This window comes from Microcaecilia unicolor, chromosome 3 (genome assembly GCF_901765095.1).
Source record: "Microcaecilia unicolor chromosome 3, aMicUni1.1, whole genome shotgun sequence".
Taxonomy (NCBI): domain Eukaryota; kingdom Metazoa; phylum Chordata; class Amphibia; order Gymnophiona; family Siphonopidae; genus Microcaecilia; species Microcaecilia unicolor.
Window position 1 is genome coordinate 197583810 of NC_044033.1, and position 15946 is coordinate 197599755.

At 49.6% G+C, this 15946-nt stretch overlaps 1 protein-coding gene across 1 annotated transcript in view; it reads right to left on the minus strand.

The window, feature by feature from the left end:
• Positions 1-709: 709 nt before the first annotated feature.
• SMARCA4 (SWI/SNF related, matrix associated, actin dependent regulator of chromatin, subfamily a, member 4) overlaps positions 710-15946 on the minus strand; it is a 63861-nt gene continuing 48624 nt past the window's right edge. Inside the window, 11 exon segments of the mRNA XM_030197015.1 lie at positions 710-1350; positions 1843-1982; positions 2219-2351; positions 2657-2758; positions 3135-3243; positions 4035-4282; positions 4554-4772; positions 4908-4985; positions 5385-5612; positions 15270-15433; positions 15665-15831. Coding sequence (XP_030052875.1) covers positions 1318-1350; positions 1843-1982; positions 2219-2351; positions 2657-2758; positions 3135-3243; positions 4035-4282; positions 4554-4772; positions 4908-4985; positions 5385-5612; positions 15270-15433; positions 15665-15831 — 1621 coding nt within the window. The 3' untranslated portion in view covers positions 710-1317.

A 15946-nucleotide genomic window follows, 5' to 3' on the forward strand; every position in this document is an offset into this window, starting at 1 on the left:
CACCTTGAACAATGTCCTCAGTGCTTTAGCCAACTTGATTGGGAGAGCACAAATCTGAAAATGCTGACCCAGGACTGCGAAACAAAGGAAGGGCTGACATTTTTCCCAAATAGAAATAAGGTACGTTTCTATCAAGGATACGGATTGTCAGGAATTGACAATCATGGGCTGAATTCAGCCTGGATATTCGATGCTTAGTCATGTCCAGGTACTAGCATTGAATATCGAGGTCAGTGTGGTCAACCAGAATTTAACAGGGCACCAGCCAGTATTCATGGTCAGGTTGCTTTTTGCTGTCCTGTTTTGTAGACTGAATATTGCCGCTAACTGCTGTGTAATTCAGAGCTTATTTCAGTTGCACTGCATTGCTCAGTGACACTGAGTATCAGACAGCTGGCCCACTACCTCTTCTGCCCTCTTAAACCATACCAAATAGTGACCCTTTCTGTCCTGCTGAACGGATGAAACAGAGGGAGGAGCAGATAGCCCATCAAGTTGGAGCACATGCTTATGCCCAGAAACCCTTCTAGACTTTTCTGGGCTCCAGGAGACCAGATCCAGATTGGACACCCATATATGACTTATTTTATCCATGGAGAAAACCTGCTATCATGCCACCAAATCCTCAGGAGCTACAAGATGATCACCACTGTGTCTCTGGTAGGGCTTTTTAAAAATCTTGTATGTAGTAGAAAAAAAAAATCAAACCTTATAAAATGCAGGTTTATTAACAATACAAATTACAGTATTAAAATCCACTTTTAAAAGCCTCTGTCCATACCATCCATCCTCTCACACTGCTTCGGTAATGCCACTGTGCACTAATCAATCATGACACAGGTTTCTGTTAACATGGGCAAGAAGATTTGATTCGGCAGAGAAAAGGAAGGATCCCAAATATGTTTTTTAAAATTCTTTATAATTTAATTACTGTTTGAAATCCAGTGACACTGACAAACACACACGCATATGGCCCTCACACCAGAGGTGGGCAGGCCGGTGCTTCTGACCTCTTTAATAAAATACAGTACTAAATGGGCTGCAGTTGCTACAGACATGCGTCCCAGGGATCAGAAACAACAGTGATTCAATACTGAAACAGTACCACCAGAAAGAGAGACATTGTTCCCTAAGTCGTAATTCTTGAGTCCATTTTAATGCTCAGTACAAATGTCCAGGCTGCACACAGTTCCTCAATCTCCCTCTGCAGCAGGCTCACTGGAAGAGTTTGTCTTTTGGAAGTCTGCTGCTACCCGTTGAGCGAATGTAGTCGAGCACAGTCTGTGCAGAGACCACTGGAATGTTTCTGGCTATGGCTCAGTCCTCCTCAGTGCCGCTTCCTGAGCGCTCCTGCACAGTGAGGAAAGGCAAGGCAGTGTTAGTCCAGGGTGGGATGCTCGTGTAAGAATTACTGAATTGATTTTTAAAAATAAATATCTGACTTTCAAACAAAAAAACACACTATGTTTCACTAACAAAAGTATAAACAATATTGTGTATTTTTCAAGACAAACCCAACACTATGTAGATGTGTAGTCCTTTCTCTCATTTCCCCCCCCCCCCCCCCCCCCCCAAACATAACACTCCCATTCATCCAATCTTTTCATGGATTGGCCATCTTCCTCTTGTAATACCCCAGAACAGATCTATCCATAGATTGTTTTAAATTGGCCCTGCCAAAACACACCAGCAGTGACCTCTGGAGAGCATGGCCAACTGTCCAGGTCTATGAGCTCTCTTCTCATTGTACATAAAAAGTGACTTTGGTGTAATTTATATGGTCCATCTGTCAGTACACCTAAATCTTTTGCATTAGTGGGATACATGAAGCACTATGGTTACCTCCTCATGCTCTTCCTCACTGTCATCGTCACTGACCACTGGTTTGGCCCGGGACCCCCGACTGGTGCGCCTGCGCCCCTTCAGACGCTCCGCTCCCTTCTCCTTCCTGCTCAGCTTGATCTTCACTTTCACAGAGCGAGCTGTATAGAGAAGGAATCACAAATGAGCATTACAACCAGGGCCAGAAGCTCAGAAAGCAAGAGCAAAGATACCTTCTTAAAAAAAAAAAAATTCTGTATTTAAAACCTTGTCTCTTGCTCTGAAATTCCCATGTTTCAACCCCAGCTACCTGCAAGCGCAGTCTGATGACTTGTACCACAAGAGCACTTCTTTCTGCCCTCTTCCAGGCACTTCCCCTCCCTTGCCTGTAACTCACATTCTGATTCAGAACCCTCCTCTTCCAGCTCCTCCTCTTCTTCGCTCTCCTCCCCATCAGTCTCCTCCTCCTTTTCAATCTTCTGTCGCACACTGGTGAAGACGGACTGAAGCACTATGGAGTCCTCGTAGATCTAAAGTAAAAGTGACACTGGTTCAATGAGGGGTGCCCCATATTTTGCTTGCAGTCTCCCATTTTACTTCAAAGCCCTAGAGCGTCAACCTCCTTTCCCTTGCTCCACCCACTCTGACCATTTGCACAGGAAACTGCCCTTTCTCTCCTTACTGAGTACTCTAGTGCCCTGTATTTCATGGCTTATATTAAAGAGAATGCAGGCCATCATGAGAAGAGAAAGAGAGTGAAATTACTCCCAGTATGCAGACTTACTGACTGTATAGCCACAGTAAAGAACAGCTAGCAAACGAGTCTGTGGCTTACCAGTGAGCCCTCTAGGTTAAATGTCTGGGCATTCTGACAAAGCAGCATGACATCCTTCTCCAGGTCATTGAGGCTCCGATACTTGTGATTCCGAATCCGCTCCTGAGGAGAGGAACAATGATCACAACTTTCCCACTATGCCTGTCTCCACAGGACATTGCTAGCTCAGAGAAAGCTTACAAAATTAGCCATGTATTGACAACAGAGAAACTTCTCATGTAATACCAATAAAATGCTACACTGCTAGACAATCTTCACCCCAAGCCACTAGGTTGAACCCTGTAACTTTTAGAATCCTGGGCCTGCAGATCCTGTAGAGAAAAGGATGAATTTTACATAGTGTAGCCTCAGCACAGGGACTGCCAGGGCACTCAAAGTGCTCTGGTTCTCAAGGGGATCAATCTGTGAAATTATTAGACCAACTGGATGCCACTCTCAAATATGAATGCAGCCTTACAGAAAGGTGTGTATGACACACCTTGATCTTTTTGAAGTCCACAGGCTTGCGGATCAGCTCATAATATTCTGGCAGTTCCTTCCGAGATGGCAGCTGGATGAAGACTTCACTAAGCTGCCGCCCACTGCTGCTGCAAGATGGAAGAAGAGCACCAGATTAAACAGTAGAGTGGAAGAGTAGCCTAGGAGTTAAATCTGTGGGCTAAGAGTCAGGGTTCAAATTCTGATGACACTCCTTGTGACCTCGAGCAAAAAAATCACCTTCCACTGTATTAGGTACAAACTTAGGGAATAGGGAAATTCCTACTGTAACTGAATGTAACTCACCTTGAACTACTACTGAAAAGGCTTGAACCACTAGCTTTGTACAAAGTGAACGTCACATCCTCAGTAAGGAGACAAGCATACATGTAGAACAGATATCCAGAACAGCAGTAGCGTAGCCAAACACAGTATTCTGGGTGGGCATACAATTCCCCCTAGCATGCGCTTTCTGACCCTGCCCCACAACAACGACTCCAAAGAATAAAGTAAATACTTGAGCTGGCGGGGGATCCCCAAGCCCCGGCAACTGAAGATGTCCTCTGGTGATTTTCCTACCTGCTACAGCCGGTGGCACTTTCCATCCGTTGCTGCTGTGCTGGCCTCTCCCCTTGTGCACATGCTCAGTTTTCAGGCATGTGCATGAGGTGGTGGGGTGGAGGATTGGTACTGCAGCAATGGGTCGAAAGCGCTACCAGCCAAAACAGGTAGGAAAATCATTGTTCTGGCTGCCGAAGGACTTCTTCAGTTGGGGCTTGGAGATCCCCACCAGCCATAAGGGTGTCAGAATTTTCGGGTGAGCCTGAGACGAGACTGGGTGGGCCCCTGCAGAACAGGTGACCCAATATTCTGGGGGCAGATGTTTCCTTGTCATACACACCTCTCTTTATATTTGATCACAGCGTCCACTATCTTCTTCATCTTCTTAGTGAGGTTGGGTGGGTTAGGAGACAGTTTCTCGGCAGGAGGGCGGCCACGCTTTTTCTTTTTGTCCTCATCCTTGTCACGGCTGCGGGTACTGGTGGTTGGGGTGGAGCAGCTGGGGTCAAAGTCTCGCTTGCGCTTCCGAGAGGACTTTTTCTGCCGCACCTCCTCCTCAATCTCTTCCAGCGTGCCCTCCTCAATGGCCTGTAGGGGAGCAGTAATTAAACCAGTTCCTATGAACTGCAAGAATCCCTCACTAGCTGCTGTTTTGGTTTGATCCCTCTTGTCATAAGCAGCGGAATGGGAAAACTATACAGACAATTAACCTCTACATGTTTTCTTTTGTCAACATTCTTATAAACATTGTTGTCAAAGTAATGGAAGGCCTATCAACTTATGGACCAGAGCAAAGTAAAACTGGTTTTACACACGCACCCTGAGATAATGTTCTCTGTACATGCATGAGACACAATACCTTCAGCCACTGTTTCTCTGTCAGAGAGTCACTGTAGTCCACTTCCTTGCGGTGCCGAGAGCCACGGCCAAACATCTTCTCTTCCTCTTCCTCACATGTCAACCTCTCCACCTCTGCGTCATCCTTGATAATCCAGGATGGTAATTCATCTTCTTCAATCAGCCGTGGCTTACGCTTAGGGTTCCGAGCTTCCTCACGCCTACGGTCCAGATCCATGCGCTGCATCAAGAGAGTTCTGGAGATATGAGAGTCTAATTCTCTCAGATTCAAAGTCAGAATTTAGCCCCATCAGCCACCCTGATTAAAAAGTGATGAAAAACAGCCCCACCCTTCCACCCAAAACTCAAGGCTCACCATAAAGAGATCAAACTCCTCTTCGTTTCTGGCAATCATCTGATTTACTGTCTCATCATCAGGAACCTCATCTTCTTCCTGTAAGATATAAAGCCTCATTGTCCAGGTAGGGATGAGCAAACTGAAGCAGCACAAATCCACCATGTGCAAAACACATTAAAACTCAAACACGTTCTACAGCCTACCATCCCATCACTTGTTCTAACCACTCAACTGCAGCTACTGGAGTACACTGCATGAGACATTAACAGTATCAAGACTGGAATCTGGGAATCCTCAGCCCCATCCGTTCCCCCACCTTATCCTCACCTATCAAAGCAATCTGGATAACCTCACTTCCACTCCCCATCATGCCCATCCCTATTCACACAGCAACACAGGAGTCCTCATTTCCAATGCTTCCCCATGCCTGGAGGTCGTTGCAGCCCCCACCTCCCGCAGGAACCCAGGAGTCTTTCCTGTCATCCCTCTGCTCACCTCGTCCTGTTCCTCATGCTCCAGGATAGCCTGCAAGAATGCTCGCCTCTCATGGCTGGAGGATTTCTGGTCAAACATGCCAGCCTGGATGACCTTCTGATCCACATTCAGCTTGTATTTGGCAGCGGCAAGTATCTTTTCCTCCACGCTGTTCACAGTGCAGAGTCGCAACACACGCACCTCATTCTGCTGACCAATGCGATGAGCCCGATCCTGGGCCTGCAAGTCCTGTAGAGAAAAAGCTGAACGTCACACAGTGTAGGTACACACCTTTACAGGGACTCCCAGAGCATTCACAATGGCCTGATTTTCAAGGGAATCGATCTGTAAGAAGAACCCACATTATCAGACCAACTGGATGCCACTCTTATTTGCACCATGAACGTTCCATGAAGCTGCCTGGGTCTGTGCCTCCATTCTGATTGGCTGTGCCTGGGACTGAAGCCTCGGATGACGTCATCCAGAGAGCCCAAGCAACAGCAGTGCGGGCCCAGGCAGCTTCATCGAACGTACAGGGAAAATAAAAGCAAAGAAAAAGAAAGGGCAAAAACCAGAGGAAGACTCCCTGGCTCACGAGCCGCTCTCTCCTGTGCCGCCTCGAACCCTTCACGCAACAATGGCCGTCCCCACTGCTTCTGCCCCGCGCTTCCTACAGCGTGCAGCCCAGGATCCCTGGCTCGGCGCCCACGTCTTCCTCTAGGTAGCGCGATACAGCATGCCAACACCAGCCCGCCTGCACAGGAATGCACACGCAAACGCCAGCCCGCCCACCCAGGAGCGCGAGACAAGTTGCAGTCTGCCCCGAAAAAAAGACCAAACCCGCCAGATCACCCGCCCAACCGCTGCAAGTCAAAAGCGGCAGCTGCCAAAAAAACCAAAGCTTTCAAACCGCCCAGCACTGCGAGTCCACCTGCAGCACGCCCCGCGAAACTGTCAGCCAGCCAGCCTGCTGCCACTAAAAAACGGCAACCACATAAAAAAGATTCACAACTGCAAACCAGGTAATAGGAAACGCGATCTTCAGCCCCACAAAAAATTCAACAAACCCATCACTCCAACCTCCCCCTCTGTCATTCTATTAAAAAAAAACCCAACATATATTAAAACAGTTCAGGTCAAAACAAACACAAATAGATAAAACCCTTGCTAGCGCCTGTTTCATTTGATTGAGAAACAGGCCTTTCTTACTAGTATATGAATATTTAATATGGAGATCAGGAATACCAGGCCCAACAAAGACCACTGTTTCAGCCCCACTTGTGTTCTGTTAATAGCAAGGCACCTGCAACCAGGCCTAGCATTCACAAATATTCACGGTATGTAATTATATCCATTAGGTGCTACAACCCAGGGGCGTAGCTATGGGTGGGCCTGGGCCCACCTAATCTCAGCTTAGGCCCACCCAGTTTTCCCTGCTCCTCCAATCAGTGCACAGCCAGCCTTTAGCCCTGCAGCAAACAGGAAAGAGTAGCACTTCTCTCTCCTTCCAGCATCGTGGCACCAGCCACCAGGTATGCCCCCCCCCCCCCCGAGCCTTCCAATCCCCTGATCCGTCGATAGTGTCAGTGAGAAAGCAGTACACACGCTGCTTTAGACCTGCCCGAGAAGCCTTTCTTGCTCCTTCAACTTCCTGTTCCCGTGTAGGAGAGAGAAGGGCTTCCAGGCAGGGACAGGTCTAAAGCAGTGTTTGTACTGCTTTAATTAACCACCATATATTAACTGTTATTCTGAAAGGGGTCACTGAGCACGGCTGTGAAAAGGTCAGGTAAACAAACAGCCACTGTGCTGTTTTGAGGGTCTGAGCTGCTTGTTTAAGAGCAGCTGGGTAAAAGAATAGTTTTTGCACTGTTTGCAGTTGAAATCGGTAACCGGAGCAAAAACGAAACTGAAGCCTGTGGCTCTCCAAAGCCTTCAGAAAAATACTTTCAAGCAATTAGCACCCTCTTGACTTGTAAAGCTAAACATTAGGATGGTGCATTCAGTTAACCTTACTCTTTCATAATGGGCTTGGGTCCTAGGTAGGTGCAGAGTTTGTTTCAAGGGATCCACTGGTCTGAATGGCTGCATGTTAAGTCTTTTTTTTCCCTAATGCAGCATAATTGTATGTGAACTGTAGAATTTGCATATATTTAGCATTTATTTCCCTTTGCAAGAAAGTTCACAGTGGTTTGCTGCTTAATTGCCCTTTTCCATGGATGGATTCCACTGTTCCACAGTGCAGCAAGTGCCTGGAATCACCCAAAATGTCTTTCCCCACCCACAGAGGAGGACTTTATATTTCTTTACAGAGATATAATACTTAATTTTCAGTCCTAATAAGAGCTGGGAGTCAGACAGGGGCAGATGGTGGATGGAAGGGGCAGAGATAGAGGGCAGATGTGCATGGAAAGGGCAGGGAGAGAGGGCAGACACTGGATGGAGGGGACAGCAGAGAGGGCAGACACTGGATGGCAGAGAAAGAACGAAGACAGATGCTGGATGGAAGGAAGACAGTGAAAAGAAGATGAGGGAAGCAGAAACCAGAGACAACAAATTGTAAATAAAATATATATTTTTTATTTTTTTGCTTTAGAATAAAGTAGTATTGTAGCTGTGTTAATAAATGTTTATAATAGAACATATAAATAAGGTAATCTTTTTATTGGACTAATTTTAATACATTTTGACAAACGTTCGGAGAACAAAGCCCCCTTTCTCAGGTCAGGATAGGATACTGTAACAGCACTAAACTGTATTGACCTGAGGAAGAAGGTTTTGGCCTCTGACAGCTAAATGTATTTGTCTAATAAAATGGTATTATTTTATTTTCTATATTTGTTTTATTTCTATTTGTTAATTTGTAAAGTGGTGATTGGTATTTTTCAAATTTACATCTGCTGTCTTTATGTTTTGCACAGTACTAGGGTACATTTTCTGTTTCTGTGGTGTTGCATTGTATGCAGAGTCTGGCATCTTGGGGGTTCAGTTTAATTTTTGTCTAAATAGAAAGTTTATGATTACTTATTTTATAGTGGATTAGGGTGTATTTGTGTTTGTGAAAAAGACATGGCTTTCAGTTGGCATTGACTGTGCAGGATCGACGATCTGTACTATTCTGTCTGGCTTCGTTGTACAATAGGTGAATTGATGTTCTAGTGCTCACTGAAGTGTTTAAGATGCTTTCATTTTCCTTGTGTGATTCACAGAAATGACTGCTTCCATATCATCAAGCTGATCAATCCATAGACTGGTGGGTTGTGTCCATCTACCAGCAGGTGGAGATAGAGAGCAAACTTTTGCCTCCCTATATGTGGTCATGTGCTGCCGGAAACTCCTCAGTATGTTCTCTATCTCAGCAGGTGGTGGTCACACACAGCAGTAGCTCTGGCTAGGCCTCCAAGCCTAATCCTTAGGTTTTGTTGAGGCCTGGGGTTGAGGGCTCTTTTGAGCAAGTGCAAACCTGGTGGTGCCAGGTCCCTCCTTTTCTCCCCCCTCCCGCTGGCTCCGTTAAAAAAAAAAAAAAAAATTTTAAACGTCCTTAAAGGCGTTTATTTCGACGTTTATTTAAACGTTCATTGCAGCTACTCACTGGGACACCAGTTCGTTACAGCTCGGAGCGGCAAGCAGGTAATTTTACCTTTTTATAGCGGGCAGGGGGTTCCCCGATTCTTCTCCTCGTGGCATATGGCGTCGGAGGGCGAGGGCGCAAAGGGTCGCTCCCCGGATCGCTGGAGCGCTTCTAGAGGGGATGCGGGGGTTTTACAGCCTGATTCGCCCTTGATGGGTGACAGTTTAGTGACCGATGAATGTCCCGGTCCTTCCTCCGGCGTGGCGGTTTTTCCCCGCCATAAACGCCCATCCCCCGCTCCTCGCCTCCGCCATCTTGGCCGGCCACGCGGCTCGGACGGCTTCTTCGTGGGCCGCCCTTGAGGTTGGAGACATTAATGCCATGAACGCCCTTAATTTGGGCGACGGCACAAAAGCGGCTAAAGTTAAGCGCCGTTCTTCCCGCGCGGCTCCTTCGCGGAGTGTCGCGCCGGACGCCATTTTGGATGCGCAGCATGTCTCTCCCCCGCTCTTGCGAGCGCCGGTTGAGGTGCGTCTAGGGCTGTTGCCCAGGCTGCGGAAGTGCACAGTCTGGGGGGTTTCTCCCCCGAGTTTGTTTTGCTGCTGCATCAGGCTTTCCTCATGCAAAACGCTGCCCCTGCTCCCTCGTCTGGTAAAGAGGTTGAGGTTCCCAGAGGTAACGCCCTCGGGTTGATTCCCAGGCCTTGGAGGACTTTGTCTCCTCCGATGTAGATGAGGGCAGCGTGTCTGAGGTCTCCCAACGGTCCTTTGCGGATTCCTTGGAGGAGATAGATCCCCGCTCGGATGGAGCGGATGACCCCTCTGCAGCGCGGCTTTTTAGCCCAGAGGATTTGCCCAACCTGTTGTTACAGGCCATGGACACTTTGAAGATTTCCTCTCCGGAGGACGTCTCTCCCTCAGCCCCTGTTGGCTCTGCCATTATGCTGGGGACGAAGCGCCCGCCTAGAACCTTCCACGTGCATGATGCCATGCACACCTTAATTTCGGCTCAATGGGATGTCCCTGAAGCGAGCCTTAAGTGGCTAGGGCTATGTCCCGCCTCTATCCTTTGGCTGTGAGTGAACGTGAGGCCTATCTGTGGCCTACCGTGGATTCTTTAATCACTGCGGTGACTAAGAAAACGGCTTTGCCGGTGGAAGGTGGCACGGCCCTGAAGGACGCCCAAGACAGAAGATTGGAGGCGGCCTTAAGGTCGTCCTTTGAGGCGGCTGCTTTAAGTTTGCAGGCCTCAGTTTGCGGCTCCTATGTGGCCAGGGCGTGCCTGACTATGGTGCAGCGGGCTTCCCCCTCGGATCATTCCTTGAGGGCTGATTGGCCGGCCCTGGAATCGGGCTTAGCCTATTTGGCAGACTTGCTGTATGATGTCTTGAGGGCCTCAGCTAAAGGCATGGCTCAGACAATCTCTGCGCGGCGGTGGCTTTGGCTGAAACATTGGTCTGCTGACCACGCCTCTAAATCCCGCCTGGCTAGATTGCCTTTTAAAGGCAAGCTGCTCTTTGGGGTCGAGCTGGACAAAATCGTGACCGATCTCGGCACGTCTAAGGGCAAGAAATTACCAGAGGTCAGGGCTCGGGCTAGTACTCGTCCCGGTACCTTCAGAGGACGGTTGCAGGAAGCCCGTCGGTACCGCCCGGGCAAGTCGGGCTCCTCTGCCCCTTCTTCCTTCAAGAGGAATTTCTCCCCCAAGCAGCATTCCTTTCGCAGAGACCGCCGTCCCGGAGGTGCTCCCTCCGGTCCTCCCCCAGGGTCTCGTACCCAATGACGGGGCCTTGGTCCACGCCCCAGTGCAGATTGGAGGACGGCTGACCTCGTTTCTGGGCGAGTGGACCACAATAACTTCAGACGCGTGGGTGCTGGAAGTCATCAGAGACGGCTATAAGCTAGAGTTCTGCCGACCCTTAAAAGACGGGTTAGTACTCTCTCCCTGCAAGTCTCCGGTCAAAGCTGTGGCAGTGCAGCAGACCTTGGACAATCTGATCCGCCTGGGCGCGGTCGTTCCGGTGCCAGAAAGTCAGCTTGGCAAGGGACGTTACTCCATTTACTTTGTGGTACCAAAGAAAGGAGGTTCTGTCCGGCCTATCCTCGACCTCAAAGGGGTCAATCGGGCCTTGAAAGTGCGGCACTTTCGCATGGAGACTCTCCGCTCTGTTATAGCGGCAGTGAAGGCAGGAGAGTTCCTGGCATCCTTGGACATCAAGGAAGCGTACCTGCATATTCCCATCTGGCCTCCTCATCAACGCTTTCTGCGTTTTGCAGTCCTGGGCCGACACTTCCAGTTCAGAGCCCTCCCATTCGGGTTGGCTACTGCTCCGCGGACCTTTTCCAAAGTAATGGTGGTCATCGCGGCCTTCCTACGAAAGGAAGGGGTACAAGTCCATCCTTATCTGGACGACTGGTTGATCCGAGCCCCCTCTTATGCAGAGTGCGGCAAAGCTGTGAACCGGGTAGTTGCTCTTTTGAGCTCCCTGGGATGGATCATCAACTGGAGAAGAGCCAGCTGCGCCCGACTCAGTCCCTGGAGTACCTGGGAGTTCGATTCGACACCCAAGTGGGCAGAGTGTTTCCTGCAGACAATCGGATTGTCAAACTTCAGGCTCAAGTGGACTAGTTCCTAGTAGCCTCTCCTCCTCGGGCTTGGGACTATGTGCAGCTGTTGGGCTCTATGTCGGCCACGATGGAAGTAGTGCCCTGGGCCAGGGCTCATATGAGACCACTTCAACAATCTTTGCTGCGGCGCTGGACTCCGATGTCGGAGGATTATGCTGTGCGCCTTCCCTTGGACCCAGCAGTGCGCAAGGCGCTGAGCTGGTGGATGCAGACAGACAAGTTGTCTGCGGGAATGCCTCTGGTGACCCCAGAGTGGATTGTCGTCACGACGGACGCCTCTTTGTCGGGCTGGGGAGCCCACTGCTTGGGAAGGACAGCGCAGGGGCTCTGGTCTCCTGCAGAGGCAAAGTGGTCTATCAACCTCCTGGAACTCAGAGCCATTCGGTTGGCGCTTTTGGAGTTCATACCCGGTACTGGTGTTGAAGCCTGTACGGGTCCTGTCAGACAATGCCACGGCTGTGGCCTATGTCAACCGCCAGGGAGGTACCAAGAGCGCCCCTCTAGCCAAGGAGGCTATGAATCTTTGCCAGTGGGCGGAAGCGAACCTGGAGCAGCTTTCAGCGGCCCACATTGCCGGAGTCATGAATGTCAAGGCGGTCTTTCTCAGTCGCCATACCTTGGAGCCCGGAGAGTGGCAACTATCTGCTCAGGCGTTCTTGGACATCACGAAGCGCTGGGGCCAGCCGAGCCTAGATCTGATGGCGTCATCGGCCAATTGCCAAGTGCCGCGCTTTTTCAGCAGAGGTCGGGACCCTCGATCCCTGGGAGTAGATGCTCTTCTCCAACAGTGGCCGACACAAGAGCTCCTCTATGTGTTCCCGCCCTGGCCCATGTTGGGCAGGGTGCTAGACCGGGTGGCAAAGCATCCCGGCAGGGTAATCCTGGTGGGTCCGGATTGGCCCAGACGTCCCTGGTATGCGGACTTGATCAGGCTCTGTCGACGATCCTCTGCGGCTGTCAGTGGAGCAGGGCCTGTTACATCAGGGTCCCGTGGTGATGGAGGATCCCTCCCCCTTTGGTCTTACGGCCTGGCTATTGAGCGGCAGCGTCTGAGGAAGAAGGGCCTTCTCAGACAAGGTCATCGCCACTATGCTAAGAGCGAGGAAGCGCTCTACTTCTACTGCTTACGCCAGGGTTTGGCGTATCTTTGCAGCGTGGTGTGAAGCAGGCTCACTTTCTCCCTTCACTGCTCCAATTTCTTCAGTGTTGGCGTTCCTGCAAGAAGGTCTGGAGAAAGGCCTGTCGCTCAGTTCCCTTAAAGTCCAGGTAGCGGCTCTGGCTTGCTTCAGGGCCGCCTGAAGGGTGCTTCCCTGGCTTCGCAGCCAGATGTGGTGCGCTTTCTCAAGGGAGTTAATCACCTGCGCCCTCCTCTGCACTCAGTGGTGCCTGCGTGGAATCTCAACCTGGTGCTAAGAGCATTGCAGAAGCCGCCTTTTGAACCCTTGTCAAGGGCATCTCTGAAAGACCTGACGTGGAAAGCAGTCTTTTTGGTGGCTATCACTTCAGCCAGAAGAGTTTCCGAGCTCCAGGCGCTCTCACATGTCGAGAGCCTTTTCTGCAGTTCACTGAGGCAGGAGTGACTATTCGCACAGTGCCTTCCTTTCTGCCCAAGATTGTTTCTCGCATTCCATGTGAATCAGCAGCTCTGTCTCCCTTCCTTTCGTAGGGAGGACTACCCAGAGAGTACTCTGCTCTTAAATATCTGGATGTGAGGCGAGTCATCATCAGATACTTGGAAGTGACCAATGATTCCGGGAATCGGATCATCTGTTTGCAGGTCCTCGTAAGGGTCTGCAGGCTGCTAGCCTACAGTGGCAAGATGGGTCAAGGAAGCCATTGCAGCGGCTTATGTGGCCGCAAGGAAGGTGCGCCTATCCAGCTGAAGGCTCACTCCATGAGAGCTCAGGCGGCCTCGATGGCAGAGGCCGGATCCGTCTCCTTGGAGAGATATGCAAGGCGGCAACTTGGGCTTTCGGCTCATACATTCTCCAAGCATTACCGTTTGTCGGTGGCTGCACGGGCGGTGGCCCGGTTTGGAGCTTCAGTGTTGAGGTCAGGGATTTCAATGTCCCGCCCTGGGTGAGTACTGCTTCGGTACATCCCACCAGTCTATGGATTGATCAGCTTGATGATATGGAAGGTAAAATTATGTATAATCATACCTGATAATTTTCTTTCCATTAATCATAGCTGATCAATCCATAGCCCCTCCCAGATATCTGTACTGTTTTTATTCTGGTTGCATTTCAGGTTCAAGTTTAGTCTTCAGTTACTTCAGAAAGACTTCGTGTTCAAGTTTTTTCACTTGGATTCTTCAAGAGTTGAGACGAGTTTGTGTTACAGTGAGCTGCTGCATTCCTCTCCCCCCCGTTTTACGGGGCTGGATTGAGACATAAATTCTGCCGGCACTCCCTCCCGCTTCGTGCGGCTGTAGGGCAGCTTTGTACCCCTCCCGCTTCGGCGGTGTTAGGGTCAGTCAGCTCCTCCCGCGGTTGCGGTTGCAGGATAAGCCAGATCCCCCGCATCGGCGGGTGTGGTGTCCCTCCCCCGCTCCGCGGGGATGAGCTGGACGGATTCCCCTCCCCCACTTGTGTGGGGATGAGCTGGGTTAATTCCCCTCCCCCGTTTCGGCGGTGGTGAGCTGGGCAGAGTGTCCCTTCGTGGGTGTAATTCTCTAAGTGCTGAGTCCTGCAGATGGAGCTTTGATATCGACATACTGAGGAGTTTCCGGCAGCACATGACCACATATAGGGAGGCAAAAGTTTGCTCTCTATCTCCACCTGCTGGTAGATGGACACAACCCACCAGTCTATGGATTGATCAGCTATGATTAATGGAAAGAAAATTATCAGGTATGATTATACATAATTTTACCTTATGGTATGGTAGAATTGCTCTATAGGTCCTGAGTGTTTTGTATTCTTGGTATGGTGGTTTTAAGGTTTGCAACATAGGTTCCGAATATGTATGTGGTTTATGTTGCTGTACGACAGCTGTTGGGCAGACTGTTTATTAAAAATTATTTAGGATCCCCCCCAAAAACCTACTCACACCCTATATATACATACTGCCCACCCATATTAGCTCTGGGCCCACCCAAAATGTCAGGTCTGGCTACGCCACTGCTACAACCAAGTTAATTTACACAGTTTGCTACAGCTGTTGAGGACTGGAAATATGGCAAACCTCAAACAGCAAGTGACGAAGGCAGGTGTGAATCCCTTGAGCAACCCAGCTACTCTCTGCTTCGGATCAGGCTATCGCAGTTTGATTCATGTATGGAATAATTTCAGATTTGGCTCTATCATGTAATGACAACCTAAATACAAACTTCTGGAGGAACAATCCCTATTGTCACTTTGGTCATTTTAAGTATATTTTTTGCCCAGCAATTTCCTCCTTTCAGCATTCAGCTCACTTAGAACTAGGATTGCTACCCAGTGGCTTAAACCTTCATGCCAGTTCTCAGCAAGTGACCATAGACTGCAAACTCCCTCCTGAAATTAGTATGTCTTCACCCCAACTCTGGCCACTAGGTGTTAACCTTGAGCAATGACTGGGTCTACCCTCCTTCTTCCAATATCCTCAGGGAAGGGAAAACTTAAGCCAGGACTGGAACCCAGATCCTTCACATGGTAGCATAGAGCTCTGTGGCTGAGTCACTGAAGCCCAGGAACTGTTATTCCCTGATGGAATTAGTGCTTTCCTAACCTGATGTGGGTTCCAGTCGCTGTCAAAAATTATGACCGTGTCGGCAGACTGCAGATTTAAGCCCAGCCCGCCAGCTCGGGTGCTCAGCAGAAAGATAAAATACTCTGATCCCGCCTCATTGAATGTTTTCAGCAGCAAGCCACGGTCCTCTGCTTTTGTGGTACCTGCAGAAAACACCGCAAATTGGAAAGTGTTTAGAGATGTTACCCAATGCCTGGTAACGGCCAAGCTCTCCCCCCCCCCCCCCCCCCCAAGTTCCTCATTTATCTTAATGCCTTTGTCTGAGACTCTGATGGACATGCTGGTCCTGTCATACCCACACACACAGTGTGGGGATGGCATTAACCATGCCATCCACTGGCTAGGCTCTGGTTCCTAGGTGAGGTCCCACCTACCATCAAGTCGGAGATATTTAAAACCACGATAAGCAAAATAATCCTCCATTATCGTCATGAGTGCAGTCATTTGGCAGAAAAGCAGCACCTTGTGGTTGGTTGCACGTAACTTTGGAAGAATTCGGTCTAGGAGCTCAAATTTGCCGGAGGCTCGGTACAAGTCTAGTCTGATTCATGGAGAAAGCCAAACAGAAAAGCCATGAAAGATCAAGTACAGACAGTACTTGCAGCCAGATATGTTTGCATAAACAGAGCACCAGTACTTTAGGCCAGACATCAGCA